The 21,822-nt window shown below is 43.0% G+C and overlaps 1 protein-coding gene across 1 annotated transcript in view; it reads left to right on the top strand.

Annotated features, from left to right (window-relative positions):
• The window catches only part of ngef (neuronal guanine nucleotide exchange factor), a 64,454-nt gene extending 43,737 nt beyond the window's left edge, over positions 1-20,717 (top strand). The window contains exons 13-16 of the mRNA XM_067995473.1: positions 2,721-2,879; positions 5,361-5,440; positions 6,164-6,268; positions 12,952-20,717. Of these exons, the coding sequence (XP_067851574.1) occupies positions 2,721-2,879; positions 5,361-5,440; positions 6,164-6,268; positions 12,952-13,151 (544 nt within the window). The 3' untranslated portion in view covers positions 13,152-20,717. The remainder of the gene's footprint in view (positions 1-2,720; positions 2,880-5,360; positions 5,441-6,163; positions 6,269-12,951) is intronic.
• The last annotated feature ends 1,105 nt before the right edge of the window (positions 20,718-21,822 follow it).

Genomic DNA, 21,822 nt, shown 5'->3' on the forward strand with positions numbered 1-21,822 from the left:
ACTATATTATTTAACTTTTATTCAGTCTGGACTACTTTTAATAATGCCATGAGAGATGTTCACTTGAGCAGTATGGGATCAAATGATTGGTTGACAATCCTTACGAATTGACTATTCATAGACGCTAGTTAATTATTTTCAAGGTAAAACTAAGCCTAAGAATCAATGGGATGGTCGAGCTACCATATCCAAGCCATCAGCCAAGTGTATAGTTTGGGCCTTCAAGCTAAAACTTGAGACAGAGTAAACAGATAGTTTAGAAATCATTTTTATTGAAATGAAGAACTGTGAAATAGAGGATTATTAATGGCTGCACGTTAAATCTTCAATAACTGCAATGGCCTAAATACCAACAAAGCAACACAAGATGTTAAATAAAAGCAGTGAATACTAGAGATGCACAGCAGGCCAGTCAGCATCTGTAAAAAGAAAAGACAGGTTAATGTCTCAATGTATCGTGCATCAGTCTGACTGATATGCTGTGTATTTCCAGCCGTTCCTGGTTTTATTTCAGCTGTCCAGCATTTACAATTTTTCCTTTTTGTTTAACATAAGATGTTAGAACATAAGAAATAGGAGCAGGAGTAGGTCATACGGCCCTTCGAGCCTGCTCCGCCATTCAATAAGATCATGGGCTGATCTTCTACCTCAACTCTACTTTCCCGCCCTATCCCATATCCCTTGATTCCCTTGGTGTCCATGTTGATTATTTTGCTAGTGTTCAAGTGATTATTGATTAAATACACACTCACTAATCCCACTTGAACAATAATTGACTTTTCAAATATTTGTATTCTACCATATCAGTGTCTGTGCCTATTATATATTTTGAATACAGTAGTCTAGAATGTAGTATTTATTAACATAACTATTGTTATTGTGATAAATTGGTAATGTTAATGAGTTTGGCATTTTATAGTTATTCATGAGCTAAGTCTAAGGCAGATTGTTAGCTTGAGCTTAGACGTACCTATCAGAAGTTATTCTACTGTGCAATTAGTAGGGAACGGGTAAAGTCAATGAGGTAGATTTTGACTTTGGGCGGCCGACCAGCAGAGCATGCTGGGAGCCGCCTGTTCTGGCACAATTTTGAGGCCCGGACCTCATTTGAATCCAACCGGCGAATTACGGTCACCAAACGGGCATCCCGAGGCACCTTACCAATTTTGGGCCATAGGAATGTCGGCCAGAGCTCCTGCTCCTCCTGGCCCCACAAAATTAATTTAAAACTTACCTTTCCCGGACCTCTTCAGCTCTAATGCCAGTGAAACCGGTTGGAGAGTGCACGGCGCTCGCTCCTGCCAGTTCTATGCTCAAATGTCAATCGGGGTCCTATGTGCGTCACAGGACCCCTATTTGCATATTAAAAGGGGCCTACCGCCTGAAACAGGCAGGCGCTTCGGCTGCCCTGTGCTGGACTCCCGTGAGAGTCGCAGCGGGCTGATCGTCAGGGTTAATGGGGCAGTAAGTCTACCGACCCTGTTTTGAGGCTGTTAACACCAATTTCGGCAGGTTAAAATTAACCCCTATATAAGTCCATGCTAGAAATAGGAAAGCTTAGTAAAACTTCAACCTAAAGGCTCCTTACCAATATTTACAATCATAAGATAGAATCCAAGATCCTTTTACATTAAACACAAAAGCCTGAAATTTCCTTGGGGGATCTTTGGTGGCAGATCGGTGGAAGCCCAGAGAAATGGTGCAAATGGCTCAAACTGTGGCAGTTTGAGAATTTGAATTCAGTTTTTTAAAAAATTGGAAATAAAGAGCTGGTATCAGTAAAAGTGACCATTAAAATGTTGGGTTGTCATAAAACCCCAACTGCTTCACTAATGTCCTTTAGGGAAGGAGTTGCCGTCGTTACCCGGTCTGGCCTATATGTGACTCCAGTCCCACAATAACATGGTTGACCCATAATACCCTCCGAAGTGGCTGAGCAAGCCACTCCATTGTATCAAACCATGACCAGCAGTTCAAGGAGAAGGCCCACCACCACCTTCTCAGGGCAACTAGGGAGGGGCAATAAATGCCGGCCTTGACAGTGACACCCACATTCTTTTTTTTATTCGTTCACGGGATGTGGGCGTCGCTGGCAAGGCCGGCATTTATTGCCTATCCCTAGTGAGATTTTACAACTGAGTGGCTTGCTAGGCCATTTCAGAGGGCAATTAAGAATCAACCACATTGCTGTGGGTCTGGAGTCACATATAGGCCAGACCGGGTAAGGACGGCAGGTTTCCTTCCCTAAAGGACATTAGTGAACCAGATGGGTTTTGACGACAATCCGGTAGTTTCATGGCTATCATTACTGATACTCATATTTTAATTCCAGATTTTTATTTAATTAATTGAATTTAAATTCGCCAGCCGCTGTGGCGGGATTTGAACTCGTGACTCTGGATTTTAGTCCAGGCCTCTGGATTACTAGCCCAGTAACATAACCATTACGCTACCGTACTGAGAATGAATAAAAAACATAGAATAGAATCCAAGATCCTTTTATATTAAACACAAATCTCTGAAATTTCTGAGGGGGGAGGGGGTCTTTGGTGGCCGAATGGTGGAACTCCGGAGAATCAGTGCAAATGGCTAAAAATGGCTATTCACGCCCTTTCTCCAGGCTTTCTGCCGATCTTCCGCTGATGTTACAATGGGAGATCGGGAGAACCCGGCGGAAATTCAGTACGGTGGTTCCTAACTGTGACATTTCTTCTTTCTAGTGGTGACAGATACGAAGTGTTTGACTATGCACTTCGAGGCCTCCTTCGAGTCCAAGAGCTGGAGGACCAGGGTCAGGCACTTGCAAATGTATTTACACTACGACTCTTAGAGAACAACAATGACCGAGAGATCCAATATATGCTGAAAGCAAAGTCACTGTAAGTATCTCAACAGGGCTATGAAGTACTCTGAAATAAAAATGGAAAATTGCTGGAAATGTACATCAGGGCTCATGAATTTCCGTGGAGTCCTTCCAATCTCCCGCAATAACTTAGGCAGAAGATCGATGGAAATCACGGAGAAATGCAAAAATGGTAGGTTTTAGCCTTTTATACTATTTCTCCGGGGGGAGGGGGGTGTTGCACCAATCCCCCACCAGAGAACCCCCATGAAAGTTCCAGGCACAGATCTGTTAGCATCGGAGAGAACAGGTTGGCTAATATTTTGGATACGGACCTTTGTCTGAACAGTCCTGATGAAGAATCACCATGGAATCAAAGAAATTTACAGCACAGAAGGAGGCCATTTGGTCCATCGTGTCTATACCAGCCGAAAAAGAGCTGTCCAGTCTAATCTCACTTTCCAACTCTTGGTCCGTAGCCTTGTAGGTGACGGCACTTCAAGTGCATATCCAAGTACTCAAGTATCCAAGTATCCAGTCTGTACTTCCAACATTTTCTGTCTTATTTCAGATTTCCAGCATGTAATTTTTCTTTTTTATCTCTGCCATGAGGTATACTAATTATCAGCCAACTAATTGATTCTATGAAGCAGTATATAAATGGTGCTGGGGTGTGGATCATGCTACCTTCCCAGAATGTGCAGCTGCGATTCTAATACACTTCAGCCTGTGGGATGTGACATCCATATGGCTAAACTAATCTCTTCATATAATTTTTTCCCCTAGTTACTTATTTGTGAATGTGATAAATATCTCTGAGAACAGCAGGCTGGCTGTCATCTCACTTGGTCTTGAAATGAAGCATGGCAAAAATAAATCAGCAGACAATTATTCAGTAAAAAATTATGCAAATGAAACTCTAATAATATACAAATGGAAGATCTTTAAAAGCTTCTGCTGTCAAAACTCTTCTCAATTCTGTTTGATTTGAAATGTCAGTGGACCCAGTCTTTCTGCTACCAGACTATGTTGATCAGTCTAATAGTGAATGTTCCATGATTCAGCCAATAATTCTATAACTGTAATGTCAGTGTCTCTACTCCTATGCTGTACTGTAGATGGGAAGATATATGTATCTCCTGTAACTATAACAGTTACATGAACTGCTGTCAGCAGTTAAGTGCAGAAAGTATTATTCCGAATTGCAGCCAATGATATTAAAACTATCGCATTATTGGGCCGGAATTTGCTGAAAAAATAACGGCATGAACTTGCTGTGCAAATCGGCCAGCAAGTTTGAGGGGATTAAGAGAAACGCCATGAGTGGTGAATCTCCAGAACTCGCTGGTCGATTTACGTCGCTCCACTGTTTGCTTCGCCCAAACAGCATCTCGCCCTTAGCCTCCCCGACATTTTTTAAAACTTGCTGGATTTGCACATTAATTGCCCATTAAGCTTGCCACTAAAAGTTCAGTCTGGTAATTAATAGCCTAAGTACTATTAATGATGCGATAATTGTTAATGACTGCCCAATCAACTTCTCTGGCCCAGAAATTGAACAATTTAATCTGTGGAGTCTCATTACTTCAGGTAGTGAATTGTTGTTGGAGATTTTAAAAATGTCAAATTTTAAATTTAAATTATTTTTCTTACTTTTCTGTCTCTTTTCTATCTCTCTCTTAATCCAATCTTTCTTTCCCTCTCTTTATTTTTCTTCCTGTACCTGATTTGACATTGAATTCACCCACTCTAATTCACCCTCCTTCTCGGTCCTTCCTCTGTTTATTTCTCAATCCCTTAATCTCATTGGTTAAGGAGATATACTGTTGGTCCCATCGTTCATTTAGGTCCCAGATGCCTCGTTGCCCTCGTACTTCCAGCAAGTTGAGGTGCAAAAAATGTTTGAGCTGCAGGGTGCAGACAAAGGCTAACTCACCGGGCACGGTGTGAGATGCCCTGCTCCAGCAAGATCCAGCCCAATATATTAGTCACTGTGCAGCAGTGCATTATGTAGATTCTCCTATCATAGCTAGCATCTTACATTCCTAATGCTCACATTACCTTAACCACAGTTTAACAAGAAGCAAGTTGAAATAATTGTGGGTGACCAAAATTGCTTCTGCTTCACTATTTTCCAACACTCTTCAGAACTGGCAGAAATACAATTCAACTAAAATTTGTAAAAGTCACAGGGTCATTATGCCTACTTTGTTTCCAATTTGGCGATTTGGTTCTCTGCTGAAATTTTACCACCAATTCAAATGTGAGAAATGCTACTTTACTTATAAAATGGTGCTGATAAAAAAAGTCTCTTGGAAATGTAATGGGTCAAACAAAGAATGAGTCTTAGTTTATCACTGATGGGGTTCTTGCGAATAAAAATGCAAAACTTCTCTCCTGTTCTGATGTACATAGAAGAGTATAGCAGCTTATATCTCCTCTGCAATGTCACAGTGCTTGAGTTCTCCTGTTTTTTCTCATTTACTGATTTTAATTGTCTACAAATTTATTTTTTTAGGAGTGATAAGAAGCGCTGGATCCACGCACTTGTTCCAAACCGAAGAACAAAGTATGTTTCTCCCAGCTCATTGCATTGGGGTAAGGCTTTATTTAGTCATTTACTCCTTCCCAGGTATCTAACTAACCTTAGACTCTGTGCTTGATCAGGGGTGGATTTTTGTTCCTCTCATTTCCCCCCTCCTATATTTTTTCTCTCATTTCTTACACTAACATTGGATGAGCAGGTTATCAGTAGCATCCTGCTCCTAAAGTTCATATGTAACCAAGAAAAAGTAGAAGGAACTTTATTCTGCACCTAAATTGTGCTATATCTGGGTGTCCGAAATGGAAATTGCTAATTTCCCTTAATGTCATCAGCACAAAAGTTAAAAGAAATGACTTAGACTAATTACATTGTTCAGTGTAAATATTTAGCTTTCCTCTCCATGCCTTGCTTGCAGATAAAATTTATTGTGTGGAGATGCCGGTGATGGACTGGGGTTGACAATTGTAAACAATTTTACAACACCAAGTTATAGTCCAGCAATTTTATTTTAAATTCACAAGCTTTCGGAGGCTACCTCCTTCCACATCGTTCACCTGAGGAAGGAGGTAGCCTCCGAAAGCTTGTGAATTTAAAATAAAATTGCTGGACTATAACTTGGTGTTGTAAAATTGTTTACAATAAAATTTATTGTAATTGAATGAAAAGAGGGTTATAAGAAACCTTAGTTCTCTAAAGGCTGCCCATTTTATTCAGCTGTTGATAATCGAATGATTACTGCTGTTACAATCTCACTATTGTTCTGTGGTCTCTGCCAGATTGTCCTCAGGTGCAGTGTATCCAGAGATACACAGCACAGGAACCTGATGAGCTCTCGTTGGAAGCTGCTGACATTCTCAATGTCGTGGAATGGACAATAGATGGTAAACATTATTTCTATTGTGAAGTACAGTTGCAAATTCATAATGTAAATAAGTAACCCATCGCAACCTTGTACTGCGTTAATCCCACTAACACAGAGAGACTTTGGTTTTATCCCAGTTTCTACAGTGTTGGATTCTCTGTGCTATAATACTACAGGTCACTGGGGGAGCACAAAAAAGCATTAGATTAGGTAGTGGTGCACATCAGTTGGATACTGAGAGGAAACACCAGTGTGGCAAATAGCAACAAAACATACAGATCACATGAAGGGAAATAAAATTTGGTCGCACTTCATTTGCAATGTGCCCAGAGAATATTCTTGTAATGGCATTGCAGACTGAAACATTAGATGAAAGAAATGGTATCCTCGACAGTCAGGGAATAGTTGTCAAATCAGTAAGTGAGGACACTTTTGTTGAGGGAATGGTGAAGATGCACTAAGGTCTAAGGTGTTATTATTTGATGGACTCATGAATCAGATCCTGACAGACGGCTCCGATGGCTAGCAAATGTGGGTCACCAGCAGCATCTTCAGCATGCTCAATCCCCCATATGTCTTCACCCACAGACGATCAAGGGCCCACCTTCCCTGACAGCTCCATGTTTTTTTCCACATTTCACAGCAAGGTTGTGCAGACTGCGATGTAAGCCATGACGATGGCTGGCCTCTAATTTAGGAAGCCCAAGACATGCATCTGACTCCCTGCTTCACCATTTGATGCATCGATCTCCATATAACTGTGTTCAGTAGGTATATCTGGATGCTGCCCAGGTGTCATAATCCAGGACTACAGTGGGTCACATTAGTCTCCAAGGAACCATGCTCCCACTCATTTTTCCTGGGCCAAACAATGGGCGAACAGTGGATTATCTTAGAATAAATGGGTCATGATTGCTGCCAGGAAAGTGGGCATAACCTTGTGTAAATGGTCACAGACTAGCCTAACATTGATTGAGTGAAAGCCCTTGAGATACATGAAGGCTCCACTATTGTGGGCAGGAGCACACATGTTAACATGTATACAAATTATGACACCCTGAATTTCGGGAAATGATGCATTGGGCAAAACCCAGAGCCTTCTCCTTCTGTGACTGGTTGTCTACCAGGAAAGCGATGAACTTGCTGTGGCAAACAATGTATCAATCACCTGTTTTTTACTTTTCTGGACTGAAGATTGGCTGAGGTTACCGACCCTCGATGCCTCCCTCCCGACCACATGATTACTTTTCCAAAGCCCCCAATCCTCCTCCCCCTCGTTGCCAATTCTGAAGCTCGTGATCCCGAGTCGAAATACTTATACGTGGGCCCAGCCCAAACTTGGAATACCTACCTCCTCCCACATCGCCAGCTTCATAATGATGGCCATGAGACTACCAGATTGTCGTAAAAACCCATCTGGTTCACTAATGTCCTTTAAGGAAGGAAACCTGCCGTCCTTACCCGGTCTGGCCTATATGTGACTTCAGACCACAGCAATGTGGTTGATTCTTAATTGCCCTCTGAAATGGCTAAGCAAGCCACTCAGTTGTACAATCTCGCTAAAAAAAGTCATAATAAGAATAAAACCAGACGGACCACCCGGCATCAGACCACGAGGCACCGGACACGACAAAGGCAAACCAAGCCCAGTCGACCCTACAAAGTCCTCCTCACGAACACCTGGGGATTTGTGCCAAAATTGGGAGAGCTGTCCCACAGACTAGTCAAGCAACAGCCTGACATAGCCATACTCACAGAATCATACCTTTCAGCCAACGTCCCAGACTCTTCCATCCATTCCTGGGTATGCCCTGTCCCACCGGCAGGACAGACCCACCACAGGTGGCGGTACAGTGATATACAGGCAGGAGGGAGTGGCCCTGGGAGTCCTCAACATTGACTCCAGACCCCATGAAATCTCTTGGAATCAGGTCAAACATGGGCAAGGAAACCTCCTGCTGATTACCACCCACTGTCCTCCCTCAGCTGATGAATCAATCCTCCTCCATGTTGAACACCACTTGGAGGAAGCACTGGGGGTAGCAAGGGCACAAAATGTACTCTGGGTGGGGGACTTCAATGTCCATCAGCAAGAGTGGCTCGGTAGCACCACTACTGACTAAGCTGGCCGAGTCCTGAAGGACATAGATGCCAGACTGGGCCTGCGGCAGGTGGTGAGCGAACCAACACGAGGAAAAAACCTACTTGACCTCATCCTCACCAATCTACCTGTCGCAGATGCATCTGTCCATGACAGTATTGGTAGGAGTGACCACCGCACAGTCCTCGTGGAGACGAAGTCCCGTCTTCGCACTGAGGACACCATCCAACGTGTTGTGTGGCACTATCACCGTGCTAAATGGGATAGATTCAGAACAGAGCTAGCAGCTCAAAACTGGGCATCCATGAGGCGCTGTGGGCCAGCAGCAGCAACAGAATTGTATTCCAGCACAATCTTTAACCTCATGGCCCGGCATATTCCTCACTTTACCATTACCAACAAGCCAGGGGATCAACCCTGGTTCAATGAAGAGTGTAGAAGAGCATGCCAGGAGAAGCACCAGATGTACCTAAAAATGAGGTGCCAACCTGGTGAAGCTACAACTCAGGACGACATGCATGCTGAACAGCGGAAGCAACACGCTATAGACAGAGCTAAGCGATCCCACAACCAACAGATCAGATCAAAGCTCTGCAGTCCTGCCACATCCAGTCGTGAATGGTGGTGGACAATTAAACAATTAAACAACTAACATCCCCATCCTCAATTATGGCAGAGACCAGCACGTGAGTGCAAAAGACAAGGCTGAAGTGTTTGCAACCATCTTCAGCCAGAGCGGATGATCCATCTTGGCCTCCTCCCGATATCCCCACCATCACCGAAGCCAGTCTTCAGCCATTTCGATTCACTCCACGTGATATCAAGAAACGGCTGAGTGCACTGGATACAGCAAAGGCTATGGGCCCCAACAGCATCCCAGCTCTAGTGCTGAAGACTTGTGCTCCAGAACTAGCTGCGCCTCTAGCCAAACTGTTCCAGTACAGCTACAACACTGGCATCTACCCGACAATGTGGAAAATTGCCCAGGTATGTCCTGTCCACAAAAAGCAGGACAAATCCAATCCGGCAATTACCGCTCCATCAGCCTACTCTCAATCATCAGCAAAAAGATGGAAGGTGTTATCGACAGTGCTATCAAGCGGCACTTACTCACCAATAAACTACTTACCGATGCTGAGTTTGGGTTCCGCCAGGACCACTCAGCTCCAGACCTCATTATAGCATTGGTCCAAACATGGACAAAAGAGCTGAATTCCAGAGGTGAGCGTGACTGCACTTGACATCAAGGCAGCATTTGACCGAATGTGGCACCAAGGAGCCCGAGTAAAATTGAAGTAAGTGGGAATCAGGGGAATTATTCTCCAGTGGCTGGAGTCATACCTAGCACAAAGGAAGATGATAGTGGTTGTTGGAGGCCAATCATCTCAGCCCCAGGACATTTCTGCAGGAGTTCCTCAGGGCAGTGTCTTCGGCCCAACCATCTTCAGCTGCTTCATCAATGACCTTCCCTCCATCATCAGGTCAGAAATGGGGATGTTCGCTGATGATTGCATAGTGTTCAGTTCCACTCGCAACCCCTCAGAAAATGAAGCAGTCCGTGCCTGCATGCAGCAAGACCTGGACAACATCCAGGCTTGGGCTGATAAGTGGCAAGTAACATTCGTGCCAGACAAGTGCCAGGCAATGACCATCTCCAACAAGAGAGAGTCTAACCACCTCTCCTTGACATTCAACGGCATTACCATCGCCGAATCCCCCACCATCAACATCCTGGGGGTCACCATTGACCAGAAACTTAACTGGACCAGCCATATAAATACTATGGCTACAAGAGCAGGTCAGAGGCTGGGTATTCTGCGGCGAGTGACTCACCTCCTAACTCCCCAAAGCCTTTCCACCATCTACAAGGCACAAGTCAGTACTGTGATGGAATACTCTCCACTTGCCTGGATGAGTGCAGCTCCAACAACACTCAAGAAACTCGACACCATCCTGGACAAAGCAGCCCGCTTGATTGGCACCCCATCCACCACCCTAAACATTCACTCCCTTCACCACCAGCGCACAGTGGCTGCAGTGTGTACCATCCACAGGATGCACTGCAGCAACTCGCCAAGGCTTCTTCGACAGCACCTCCCAAACCCGCGACTTCTACCACCTAGAAGGACAAGAGCAGCAGGTACATGGGAACACCACCACCTGCACGTTCCCCTCCAAGTCACACACCATCCCGACTTGGAAATATATCACCGTTCCTTCATCGTCGCTGGGTCAAAATCCTGGAACTCCCTTCCTAACAGCACTGTGGGAGAACCTTCACCACATGGACTGCAGCGGTTCAAGAAGGCAGTTCACCACCACCTTCCCAAGGCAATTAGGGATGGGCAATAAATACTGGCCTCGCCAGCGATGCCCACATCCCATGAACAAATTAAAAAAAAATGAAGTCCAATCCCCAAAATCCGGGGCTCCTCGGACCTCACCATTTGTGCGCGGGGGACTAACACTGCACGGGGCCGGCACTCCCGAATTTAATCCCCACAGAGTGTAAGACGTAAAGAAAGTTATTAATAAGAAATGCACACCTATTAATAGCATCTTGTTCCTTTTAATGTTTTGGCATTCAAACAGTAAGCCTTGGATATGCAGATGTTCAAGTTACAAGGACATGATGAGGAATAAGTGCAATCATGTCATAAACTACAGAAAATGCTATTGACATCTAAATGTTACATCTTCTTCATTTTAACATTGATGTGAAGCTTCCACCCATCCTAAATCCACCAGAAACTCACATTTTATGATCCATTCTGCCCCATGTTCACAATTTCAGGATGTAATGGATACTAAAATTGGCACCAATGTCCTTATGACAGCCGTACATTCTCATTTAAATAATCTTTAGCTGACATGATAAGGTCACTGGGGGTCATTTTGACTTTGTGCGAAAGTGTAAAACGGGTGATAGCGAATCGGCAGCCTGTTTTACATCTCCAGATTTTTCTTTCCAGTGAAGTAATTCACTATCTTCCATTTTACACTATCACTCAAAGTCAAGATTACCCCCATTGAGTCCTGGATTACTTCATTTCCTCATATTTCTCAACAGGGAAAAGATGTCATGGCAACCAAGGTGGCCTAAATAAATGAGGACAGACTGTTCTGAACAGAAGAATAGGAAACATCCAAAAGACAGTTAAATAATGAGAAAAGTTAATAATATAATTTATTAAGTCTCCACTTGAAATCAGTTCAAGAAGCGTCTGGCAACATTCTTAGATTCAAAATCCTGTCCTCATTTTGTGATGAAAGTTCAAAAAAACCTACATGCCAATGGTTTCATGTTGACAATCAGTATTTTAAGGATCCAGTCTGCATGTCAGTATTTAACGAAAATCATTGCGGACTAGGCTCCTATTTCCTCAACGCTGCTAGTGCCATTAATGGAAGTGATTCTTGCCCTTGCATAATATAAGTAGGAATTGTTGCAAATACATGATTCCCGCCTATAGTATTGAGCGTTTGGAATCGCAACAGGACTGCGGTGCTGAGGGAAAAGGGAAGAATCAATGACAATAAAGGGAAGAATGGAAAACAATAAAGTGGAGAAGGTAGGGAGAAATGAAGAGAGGGCAAGGAACAGAAACAGGAGTGAAACTTGGGGGGAGAAGAGGAAAGAAGCTGGAACCGACATTTTGTGGTGGGGGAGGAAAGAGAGTGGTGAGGCACAAAGGATAGTGCCAGCTTGAACTGGGTTAGGGGGAGGGGCAGAGTACTAAGTGGGATGGAGTGGGGGTGGGAATAGTGACAGTGTAAGGTGAGGGAGGAAAGGGTGCTGGCTTAAAAGGTGGGGTGGAAGAAGGGTATCAAGTTGAACTGGTTTGTAAGCAGAGAAAAGTGCCAAGTTAAACTGAGAGGGGAAAGGAAGAAGAATGCCAGTATGAAGTGGGGGAGGGGGTTGGAAAAGGAGCATGTGTCCCTATGAAAGGGTGAGGAGTTGGATGTGGCACAGTGTCTCTATGAACCAGATATGGAGGGATTTGAGTGTCTGCCAGATTATCGTCCAGGTATGAAAATGAAAATTTACCTGATGGTAATCCAAGTTCAAATTATCTATATATTACAGTATATTGGGCCCAAAATCTTTCTCAGTATATGTAAATTTGAAATATTTTCATGCTTTACTATTATCTTTAATGAATAAATCATTAACAGCTGGGCCATTAGGGGACTGAATGATGCAGTGGATTAACATACAGGTCCTGAAATACTGTTGGGTACCAGTGTATAAATGCAATTTTTTCCTCCACTATTTTAATAGAAGGTTAATTGTTTTTAAGATTAGCAACAAGACAAATGTCATTCCCCCTTATTCATACAGTGCAAAAAGAGATTCTCTGCCAGTGCTATACGTGGCCTTTAAGTCATTGAAGGTGACAACAGATACCAAAAGTGAAAAAGTACCCTGCTGTCCAGTAGTAACATCTCTCACTTCGAAAAACATAAACATTCATTAAATCATAATTGTTTTTTTTAAAAAATGATTAAAATGTTTTTGAAAAATGCATACCTTAATAGGAGTTGATAAGTTAGGAGAGTAGACTTTGATAAGTAAGCGTACTCTACACTTTTTCTTCCAGGCTGGATATTAGGCGATCGTTTGCACGATGGAGAGAAAGGCTGGTTTCCAAGCCTAATGGTCGAGGAGATCAAAAACCCACAACTGCGAGCTCAGAACAGGAAAGAATGCTACAGAATCTATAGGGCAGAGGAATGCCATGGAAGTAAGAACAAGGAAGGGCGGAAATTTACCAACAGGAATGTGATCCATCAGCGGTGATAGAATCTTACTATTTTGTCCTGCTTGCACTTTTGACAGATTGCGAAACTCCCATCATTCTGCATGGCAGTGTTAACTGTGCAGTTTTACCAGAAAACTGCAGATTGTGAACAGTTTTTATTTAATTCACAGAATGCTACTTCATTTTCAAAATTATTTCATCTACACAGTAAAAATTCAAAGCGAATGTTTTCCATCTGCACAATGCAGCCACTATCATTGAGGGGAGGTTATTAGGACTTTGTTTTAACCAGAAAAAGGTTAATTTCAGCTAAAATATACTGGCAGCTATGTAGATAGAGAAGAATATACTTGAATCAGAATAAATTGTGCTACACTTGCATGATGTCTAAATGGCAAGAGTTCAAAGGATGAATTTTAACATGAAAAGCTACAGATAGAATCTCTAACTTGAAAAATCCATTAAGAATTACACTCCATATTATAGCTAAGTGCTGTTAAACCCATGTAGGAATGGTGTAAATGCAATAAGTTTTTTGCGCCGGTGCTGTAGGTTTCTTGTACAAGCCCATGCAATTTCATATAACTGGTAGATTATTTTTATTATGTAGTTGGCCAAAAGGCTGCCCAGAAGAGAGTTTACATAAAAATGCCCAAATCTGTGGAATTTAGCCAGCAGTAGTTTAGTTCCTAGCCCTAATCCCAAGGATTATGCATTGGTATGTTTCCTCCTAAATACAAACTAATGTATTTTCTGCTATTCCCAATGAACCGTTTCTTGGCTACGAAGGGCCACATGAAAGATTAACTACCACATGAAGAATTAAACAGGCAAATTAAAACTGAAGACTAAGGGAAATATCTAAAAATAAGTTTAGGAAGGGAGGAGCTATACTCTGCATCGAAGATCATAGAAAGGTTACAGCACAGAAGGAGGCCTTTCGGCCCATCGAGTCCGCGCCGGCTCTATGCAAGAGCAATCCAGCTAGTCCCACTCCCCCGCTCTATCCCCGAAGCCCTGCAAATTTTTCTTTCAAGTACTTATCCAGTTCCCTTTTGAAGGCCATGACTGAATCTGCCTCCACCACCCCTTCGGGCAGTGCATTCCAGATCCTAACCAATCTCTGTATAAAAAGGTTTTTCCTCATGTCACCTTTGTTTCTTTTGCCAATCACCTTAAATCTATGTCCTCTGGTTCTTGACCCTTCCGCCAATGGGAACAGTTTAGAATCATAGAATCATTGAAAATTTACGGCACAGAAGGAGGCCATTCGGCCCATCATGTCCGTGCCAGCTGAGAAACGAGCCACCCAGCCTAATCTCACTTTCCTGCGTTTGGTCCGTAGCCCTGCAGGTCACGGCTCTTTAGGTGCACATCCCGATATTTTTTAAATGAGTTGAGGGTTTCTGCCTCTACCACCCTCTCAGGCAGAGAGTTCCAGACCCCCACCACCCTCTGGGTTAAAACATTTTTCCTCATTTCTGCTCTAATCCTTCTACCAATCACTTTAAATCTATGCCCCCTGGTTATTGACCCCTCCGCTAAGGGAAATAGGTCCTTCGTATCAACTCTATCTAGGCCCCTCATAATTTTGTACACCTCAATCAAATCACCCCTCAGCCTCCTCTGTTCCAAGGAAAACAACCCCAGCCTATCCAATCTGTCATCATAGCTAAAATTCTCCAGTCCTGGCAACATCCTTGTAAATCTCCTCTGCACCCTCTCTAGTGCAATTACATCTTTCCTGTAATGTGGTGACCAGAACTGTGCGCAGTACTCAAGCTGTGACCTAACTAGTGTTTTATACAGTTCCAGCATAACATCCCTGCTTTTACATTCTATTCCTCGGCTAATAAAGGAAAGCATTCCATATGCCTTCTTATCCACCTTATCTACCTGTCCTGCTACCTTCAGGGATCTGTGGACATGCACTCCAAGGTCCCTCACTTCCTCTACACCTCTCAGTATCCTCCCATTTATTGTGTATTCCCTTACCTTGTTTGCTCTCCCCAAATGCATTACCTCAAACTTCTCCGGATTGAACTCCATTTGCCACTTTTCTGCCTATCTGACCAGTCCATTGATATCTTCCTGCAGTCTACAGCTTTCCTCCTCACTATCAACCACACAGCCTATCTTTGTGTCATCTGCAAATTTCTTAATCATGCCCCCTACGTTTAAGTCCAAATCGTTAATGTATACCACAAAAAGCAAAAGACCTAGCACCGAGCCCTGTGGCACCCAACTGGAAACAGCTTTCCAGTCACAAAAACACCCATCGACCATTCCCCTTTGCTTCCTGCCACTGAGCCAATTTTGGATCCAATTTGCCTCATTCCCTTGGATCCCATGGGCCTTTACTTTTTTGACCAATCTGCCTTGTCAAAAGCCTTGCTAAAATCCACGTAGACTACATCAATTGCACTACCCTCATCGTTCCTCCTTGTCACCTCCTCAAAAAATTCAATCAAGCTAGTCAGACACGAACTCCCCTTAACAAATCCGTGCTGACTGTCATTTGGTTAGTCCGTGCCTTTCTAAGTGATGGTTTATCCCGTCCCTCAGAATTGATTCCAATAATTTGCCCACCACCGAGGTTAGGCTGACTGGCCTGTAATTACTCGGTCTATCCTTCGCTCCCTTTTTAAACAACGGTACAACGTTAGCAGTCCTCCAATCCTCCAGCACTACGCCTGTATCCAGTAAAGTTTGGAAAATGATTGTTAAAGCCGCCACTATTTCCTCCCTGGCTTCTTTTAACGGCCTGGGATACATTTCATCCGGCCTTGGTGAATTATCCTCTTTCAAAAATGTTAATACCCTTAATACTTCCTCTCTCACTATGTTTATCCCATCCAATATTTCACACTCCTCCTCCTTAACTTCAATCCCTGTATCATCCCTCTCCTTTGTGAAGACAGATGCAAAGTATTCATTAAAAACCATACCCACATCTTCCGCCTCCACTCACAGTTTACCTTTTTGGTCTCTAATAGGCCCTACTCTTTCTTTAGTTATCCTCTTGCTCTTAATGTATTTATAAAACATCTTTGGGATTTCTTTGATTTTACCTGCTAATATTTTTTCATGCCCTCTCTTTGCTTTCCTAATTTCCTTTTTAACTTCACCCCTGCACTTTGTATACTCCTCTAAGCTTTCTGCAGTATTGAGTTCCCGGGGTCTATCATAGGCTTTCTTTTTCTGCCTTACCTTACCCTGAATGGGTCTTGACATCCAGAGGGCTCTAGATTTGACAGCCCCTCCCTTTTTCTTTGAGGGAACATGTTTACCCTGAACACCTTGAATCACCCCTTTGAATGTCTCCCACTGCTCTGACACTGATTTACCTTCAAGTAGCTGTTTCTAGTTTACTTCTGCTAAATCATTTCTCAGTTTAGTAAAATTGGCCTTTCCCCAATTGAAAACTTTAACTCCTGCTCTGTCTTTGTCCTTTTCCCTAACTATGCTAAAACTAATTGTGTTATGATCACTACCACCAAAATGCTCTCCCACTGCTACTTCTTCCACCTGCCCCTCTTCATTTCCTAGAACTAAATCCAGAACTGCCCCCCCTCTCATTGGGCTTGCTATATACTGGCTAAAAAAATTCTCCTGCATGCAATTTAAGAATTCTGCGCCCTCGATACCATTCACACTGTTTGTATCCCAGTTAATATTAGGGTAGTTGAAATCCCCTACTATTACTGCCCTATTGTTTTTGCTCCTCTATCTCCCTCTGACTGTTTGGGGGTCTATAGTACACTCCCAGTCGTGTGACTGCCCCATATTTTATCTTTAGCTCAAACCATAAGGCCCCCTCATTTGAGGTGCCTTCCAAAATATCATCCTTCCTCACAACTGTAATTGTTTCCTTAACCAAAATTGCCAGCCCCCCTCTCTATCGCGTCTGAAAACCCTGTAACCAGGGATGTTGAGCTGCCAGTCCTGCCCCTCTTTAAGCCATGTTTCTGTAATAGTTAAGATATCATACTGTCACGTGTCTATCTGTGTCCTCAGCTCATCCGCCTTATTTCCTATACTCCTTGCATTGAGGTAAATACATTTAAGGACTGCCAAACTCCTCTGTTTATTTTCTAACCTTTGTTCCCTCTGCCTTCCAGACTCACTCACTAATTTGCTGCCTTCCATTTCCAGTTCTGAATCTACACTCAGGTTCCCATCCCCCTGCCAAGCTAGTTTAAACCCACCCCGACAGCACCAGCAAACCTCCCTGCAAAGATATTGGTCCCGGCCCTGTTGAGCTGCAACCCGTCCAGCTTGTACAGGTCCCACCTCCCCCAGAACCGGTCCCATGCCCCAGGAATCTAAAGCCCTCCCCCTTGCACCACCTTTGCAGCCACGCATTCATCTGCTCTGTCCTCCTATTTCTATTCTCACTAGCATGTGGCACTGGGCGTAGTCCGGAGATTACTACCTTTGAGGTCCTACTTTTTAATCTTTTTCCTAACTCCTTAAACTCTGCCTGCAGGACCTCATCCTTCTTTCTACCTATGTCGTTGGTCCCGATACGGACCATGACTTCTGGCAGTTCACACTCCGCCCCCCCAGAATGTTCTGCAGCTGCTCAGTGACATCCATGACCCTGGCACTAGGGAGGAAACATACCATCCTGGAATCACGCCTGCAGCCGCGGAAACACCTGTCTGCTCCCCTAACTATGGAATCTCCTACCACTATTGCTCTCCCGACCCCATCTCCACCCTCCCACCCCGTGCAGCTGAGCCACGCAAGGTGCTCTGGTCTTGGCTCTGGCTGCACTCCCCAGGGGAACCCTCTCCCCCATCAGTATTCAGAACTGAATACAGGTTAGAGAGCGAGATACCCTCAGGGAAGTCCTGAACTACCTGCCTAGTCCTCCTTGTCTGTCTGGCGGTCACCCAGTCCCTCTCTGCCTGCACTCCCTTAAGCTGTGGGGTGACCACCTTCTGAGTTTCTCTCTACCTACTCTGTCTAGACCTTTCATGATTTTGAATATCTCTATCAAATCTCCTCGCAACCATTTATGTTCCAAGGAGAACAGCCCCAGCTTCTCCAGTCTATCCACGTAACTAAAGTCCCTCATCCCTGGAATCACTCTAGTAAATCTCTTCTGCACTCTCTCTAAGGCCTTCACATCTTTCCTAAAGTGCGGTGCCCAGAACTGGACACAATACTCCAGTTGTGGCTGAACCAGTGTTTTATAAAGGTTCATCATGACTTCCATACTTTTGTACTCTATGCCTCTATTTTTAAAGCCCAGGATCCTGTATGCTTTTTTAACCACTTTCTTAACATGCCCTGCCACCTTCAACGATTTGTGCACATATACCTTCAGATCTCTCTGTTCCTGTATCCCTTTTAGAGTTGTGCCCTTTAGTTTATATCGCCTTTCCTTGTTCTTCCTACCAAAATGTATCACTTTGCATTTTTCTGCGTTAAATTTCATCTGCCACGTATCCACCCATGCCACCAGTTTGTCTATATCCTCCTGAAGTCTATCACTATCCTCCTCACGGTTTACTACCCTTCCAAATTTTGTGTCATCTGCAAATTTGAAAATTGTGCCCTGTACACCCAAGTCCAATTCATTAATATATATATATTAAGAAAAGCAGTGGTCCCGGCACTGACCCCTAGGGAACACCACTGTATGCCTCCCAACAGTCTAAAAAACAACCGTTCACCACCACTCTCTGTTTCCTGTCCCTTAGCCAATTCTGTATCCATGTTGCTACTGCCCCCTTTATTCCATGGGCTGCAATCTTGATGATAAGCCTACCATGCGGCACTTTATCAAACGCCTTTTGAAAGTCTATATACACCACATCAATTCCATTGCCCTCATCTACCCTCTCCGTTACTTCATCAAAAAACTCTATCAGGTTAGTTAAACACGATTTGCCTTTAACAAATCTGTGCTGGTTTTCCCTGATCAATCCACACACGTCCAAGTGACTGTTAATTCTGTCCCGGATTATCGTTTCTAAAAGTTTCCCCACCACTGAGGTTAAACTGACTGGCCTGTAGTTGCTGGTTTTATCATTCATTCAGATTCAGAGTAAATCCTCTCGCTATTTCTACATGCCTCTTTTAATTAAAACAATAAGGAAATACTGGGTTGCCCCAGTGTCATTAACCAAAAAAAAACTAACAAAAATGCCCCCTTTTTAGAGGGGCACAACTTAAAAAAACCCAAATCATATAAAGCAAAGGAAATTTATCAAATTAAATAATAATGTTGCTTGCACTATCCACAATGCACTCCAGTCCCTGTGAGCTATTTCTACATGCAATAGATGATAGAACGGGAAAGAACAGAAAGCAGGTGCAGTTCATCACTTCTGTACGGACCAAGAACAACTCTGGTAATAGGCTTTTAAAGATGAATAATGAGGGGAACGGATATTAAAAATCTACTTTAATTAATCTGCAAGTTGAAATTATAGCCTTCATTGACAAAATGACCCATTCTCAGTTGATGAGTTTTGGCAGTTTTTCTATTAAACTACTAAATGGATCTCTTAGTTGCAATGAAGATATCCACTACAAGGAAGGAAAAGCATTGTTTTAGCCACCACCACAAACTCCGTTCCCTCACCACCGATTCCATCCCTCTCCCTGGCCACTGCCTCAGGCTGAACCAGACTGTTCACAACCTTGGCATCCTATTTGACTCCGAACTGAGCTACAGACCCCGTATCCTCTCCAACACAAAGATTGCCCACTTCCACCTCTGTAACATAACCCACCTCCGCCCCACCTCAACCCATCCGCAGCTAAAACCGTCATCCATGCCTTTATCTCCAGACTCAACTATTCCAATGCAATAATCTTGAGGTCTGCTGCCCTTATCCTAACCTGCATCAAGTCCCACTAACATCCATCACCCCTAGTGTACATAAATTGAAATTTTCGAACCTGATCCTTAAACTTAGCTGACAGCTAAATTTCTTCCCCTTTTCATGGGAACTGTTTGGCTGGATGAACATTGGGTACATTTAACCAATTGTATCAGTGGAACAGTCCATTAAGAACAGGGGAAGTTACATTAATTTGTCAATAAGGTGAATGTATATTCAGAATTTAAAATCTTTTCAGCATTAACTGTCAGAATTTTGCTAGCAGTAACTTAGGTTGGAGATGTACTTTAGCTCTTAGTTGTGTCAAAGTTATCAGATGTATGGTAGTATTATAAATATTTGAGGCAGATTTTCCTCTGGGCATAGATAATGGCCTGGGCACATAGAGGACTAACCAACTATCAGTCTCCTGCCCTACAAATGTGGACTTTATGTAGTGCCATCATAAGCTGAACTTTGAGAGGGTTAAAATGTGCAGTGTACCAGGAGGTTCTGAATTAAGAAAAATTTACATGTATAAATATTGTGATTATGAATTAGTCATTTAGTGGCTATTAAATATTCATGAAACATATCAATGAATGCTGAGTAAAGCAAACAACAGAAGTTAATGTGTCTTGCATTGTAAAATAGTTTCAGCAATTTGTGAAGAATTTCATCTACCACTTGTTCCTTCATTTTACACAACGGGGGATTTCTGTAATCTTATAAAGAGGACAATTAAAATTACAGTGTTATAATAAATGAGTCCAGTGTAGTTTTTGTGGTTATATGTTGGTCAGATATGCAATTATCTATGTTTATTTGATCTACAGTACCTGTGGGACTTTATTATGCTTCACACGTCACCAGCAGTTGATGTGTAGCACCATGTGCTTAATTTGAATAAAGTCCCACTGTCATTAGGTAGTTGGTTTTTATGGTACAGCTGAGGCAGAACATGTCTTACTACATCTCATTAATTTTCCAAAGCTAGGATGTGGAGTATGAATTTTGAGGATGTGAATAGTTATAGAGAGACCACCACCGTCGTAGAATTTCATTCAAAAGTACTGTTTCAATCATTGGTTGAGGTAATTAAAGCCGATTTGGAAAGCTGTCAGGTTCCAAGCATCTCCAGTAGCTGAGAGAAGTCCATTGGATATAGGCACTGAGCAGCAAAGGATGCTGGGTGTATTAGCCTGGATGTTGACATCACACATCAGTGGTTCTCAATCTTGGATATGACATGAAAATAATACCTGCTCTGGATGGGAGACCAACCATCAGTGAGTATGTTTTCCAAATCTACTTTTTTTTAATGTAAAAATATTTTTTTTAAATTTGTAATCTGAAACAAAGCTATTATACAGTGTCATCACATAGTATACGTACACTCCACCAATATAAAGCTCTCATTTGTAACACAGTATATATTTCACTGTAAGGCTACTGGCTGATGGCTCCCAATGTTTTTGTGTTATATTCATGTAATTTTACTAGATATTTGTTGTTAAAGTACTTGCAATTTTATAACCTGCAAAATGATTATTGCTTCGTTCTTGACCATTGTACCATGAGAGGGCCTCCAAGCAACTTTCCTATTGGGATGTTGAAGAGTTAAATACTTGTAATTAGGTCAGCTGCCAGAGTTGAGCACAAGTTAAATAAATTGCTTTAAATTTTAAATTAATGGGAAACCTGGAGGCGTTCAGCAAGGTTAAGGGGAGGTTAGGTGTGTGAGTACTGGGGTCTGGGAGCACTTTGAGGGTCTATGAATACATAGGTGGCTGAGGTCTAGAATTACTCAGGAGAAGGGCAAGGCTCTGAGTTTTGTGACTGCTCAGGTCTGGAATGTGGGACACATGAG

Source organism: Heptranchias perlo, chromosome 13 (genome assembly GCF_035084215.1).
Source record: "Heptranchias perlo isolate sHepPer1 chromosome 13, sHepPer1.hap1, whole genome shotgun sequence".
NCBI classification, from domain to species: Eukaryota; Metazoa; Chordata; class Chondrichthyes; order Hexanchiformes; family Hexanchidae; genus Heptranchias; species Heptranchias perlo.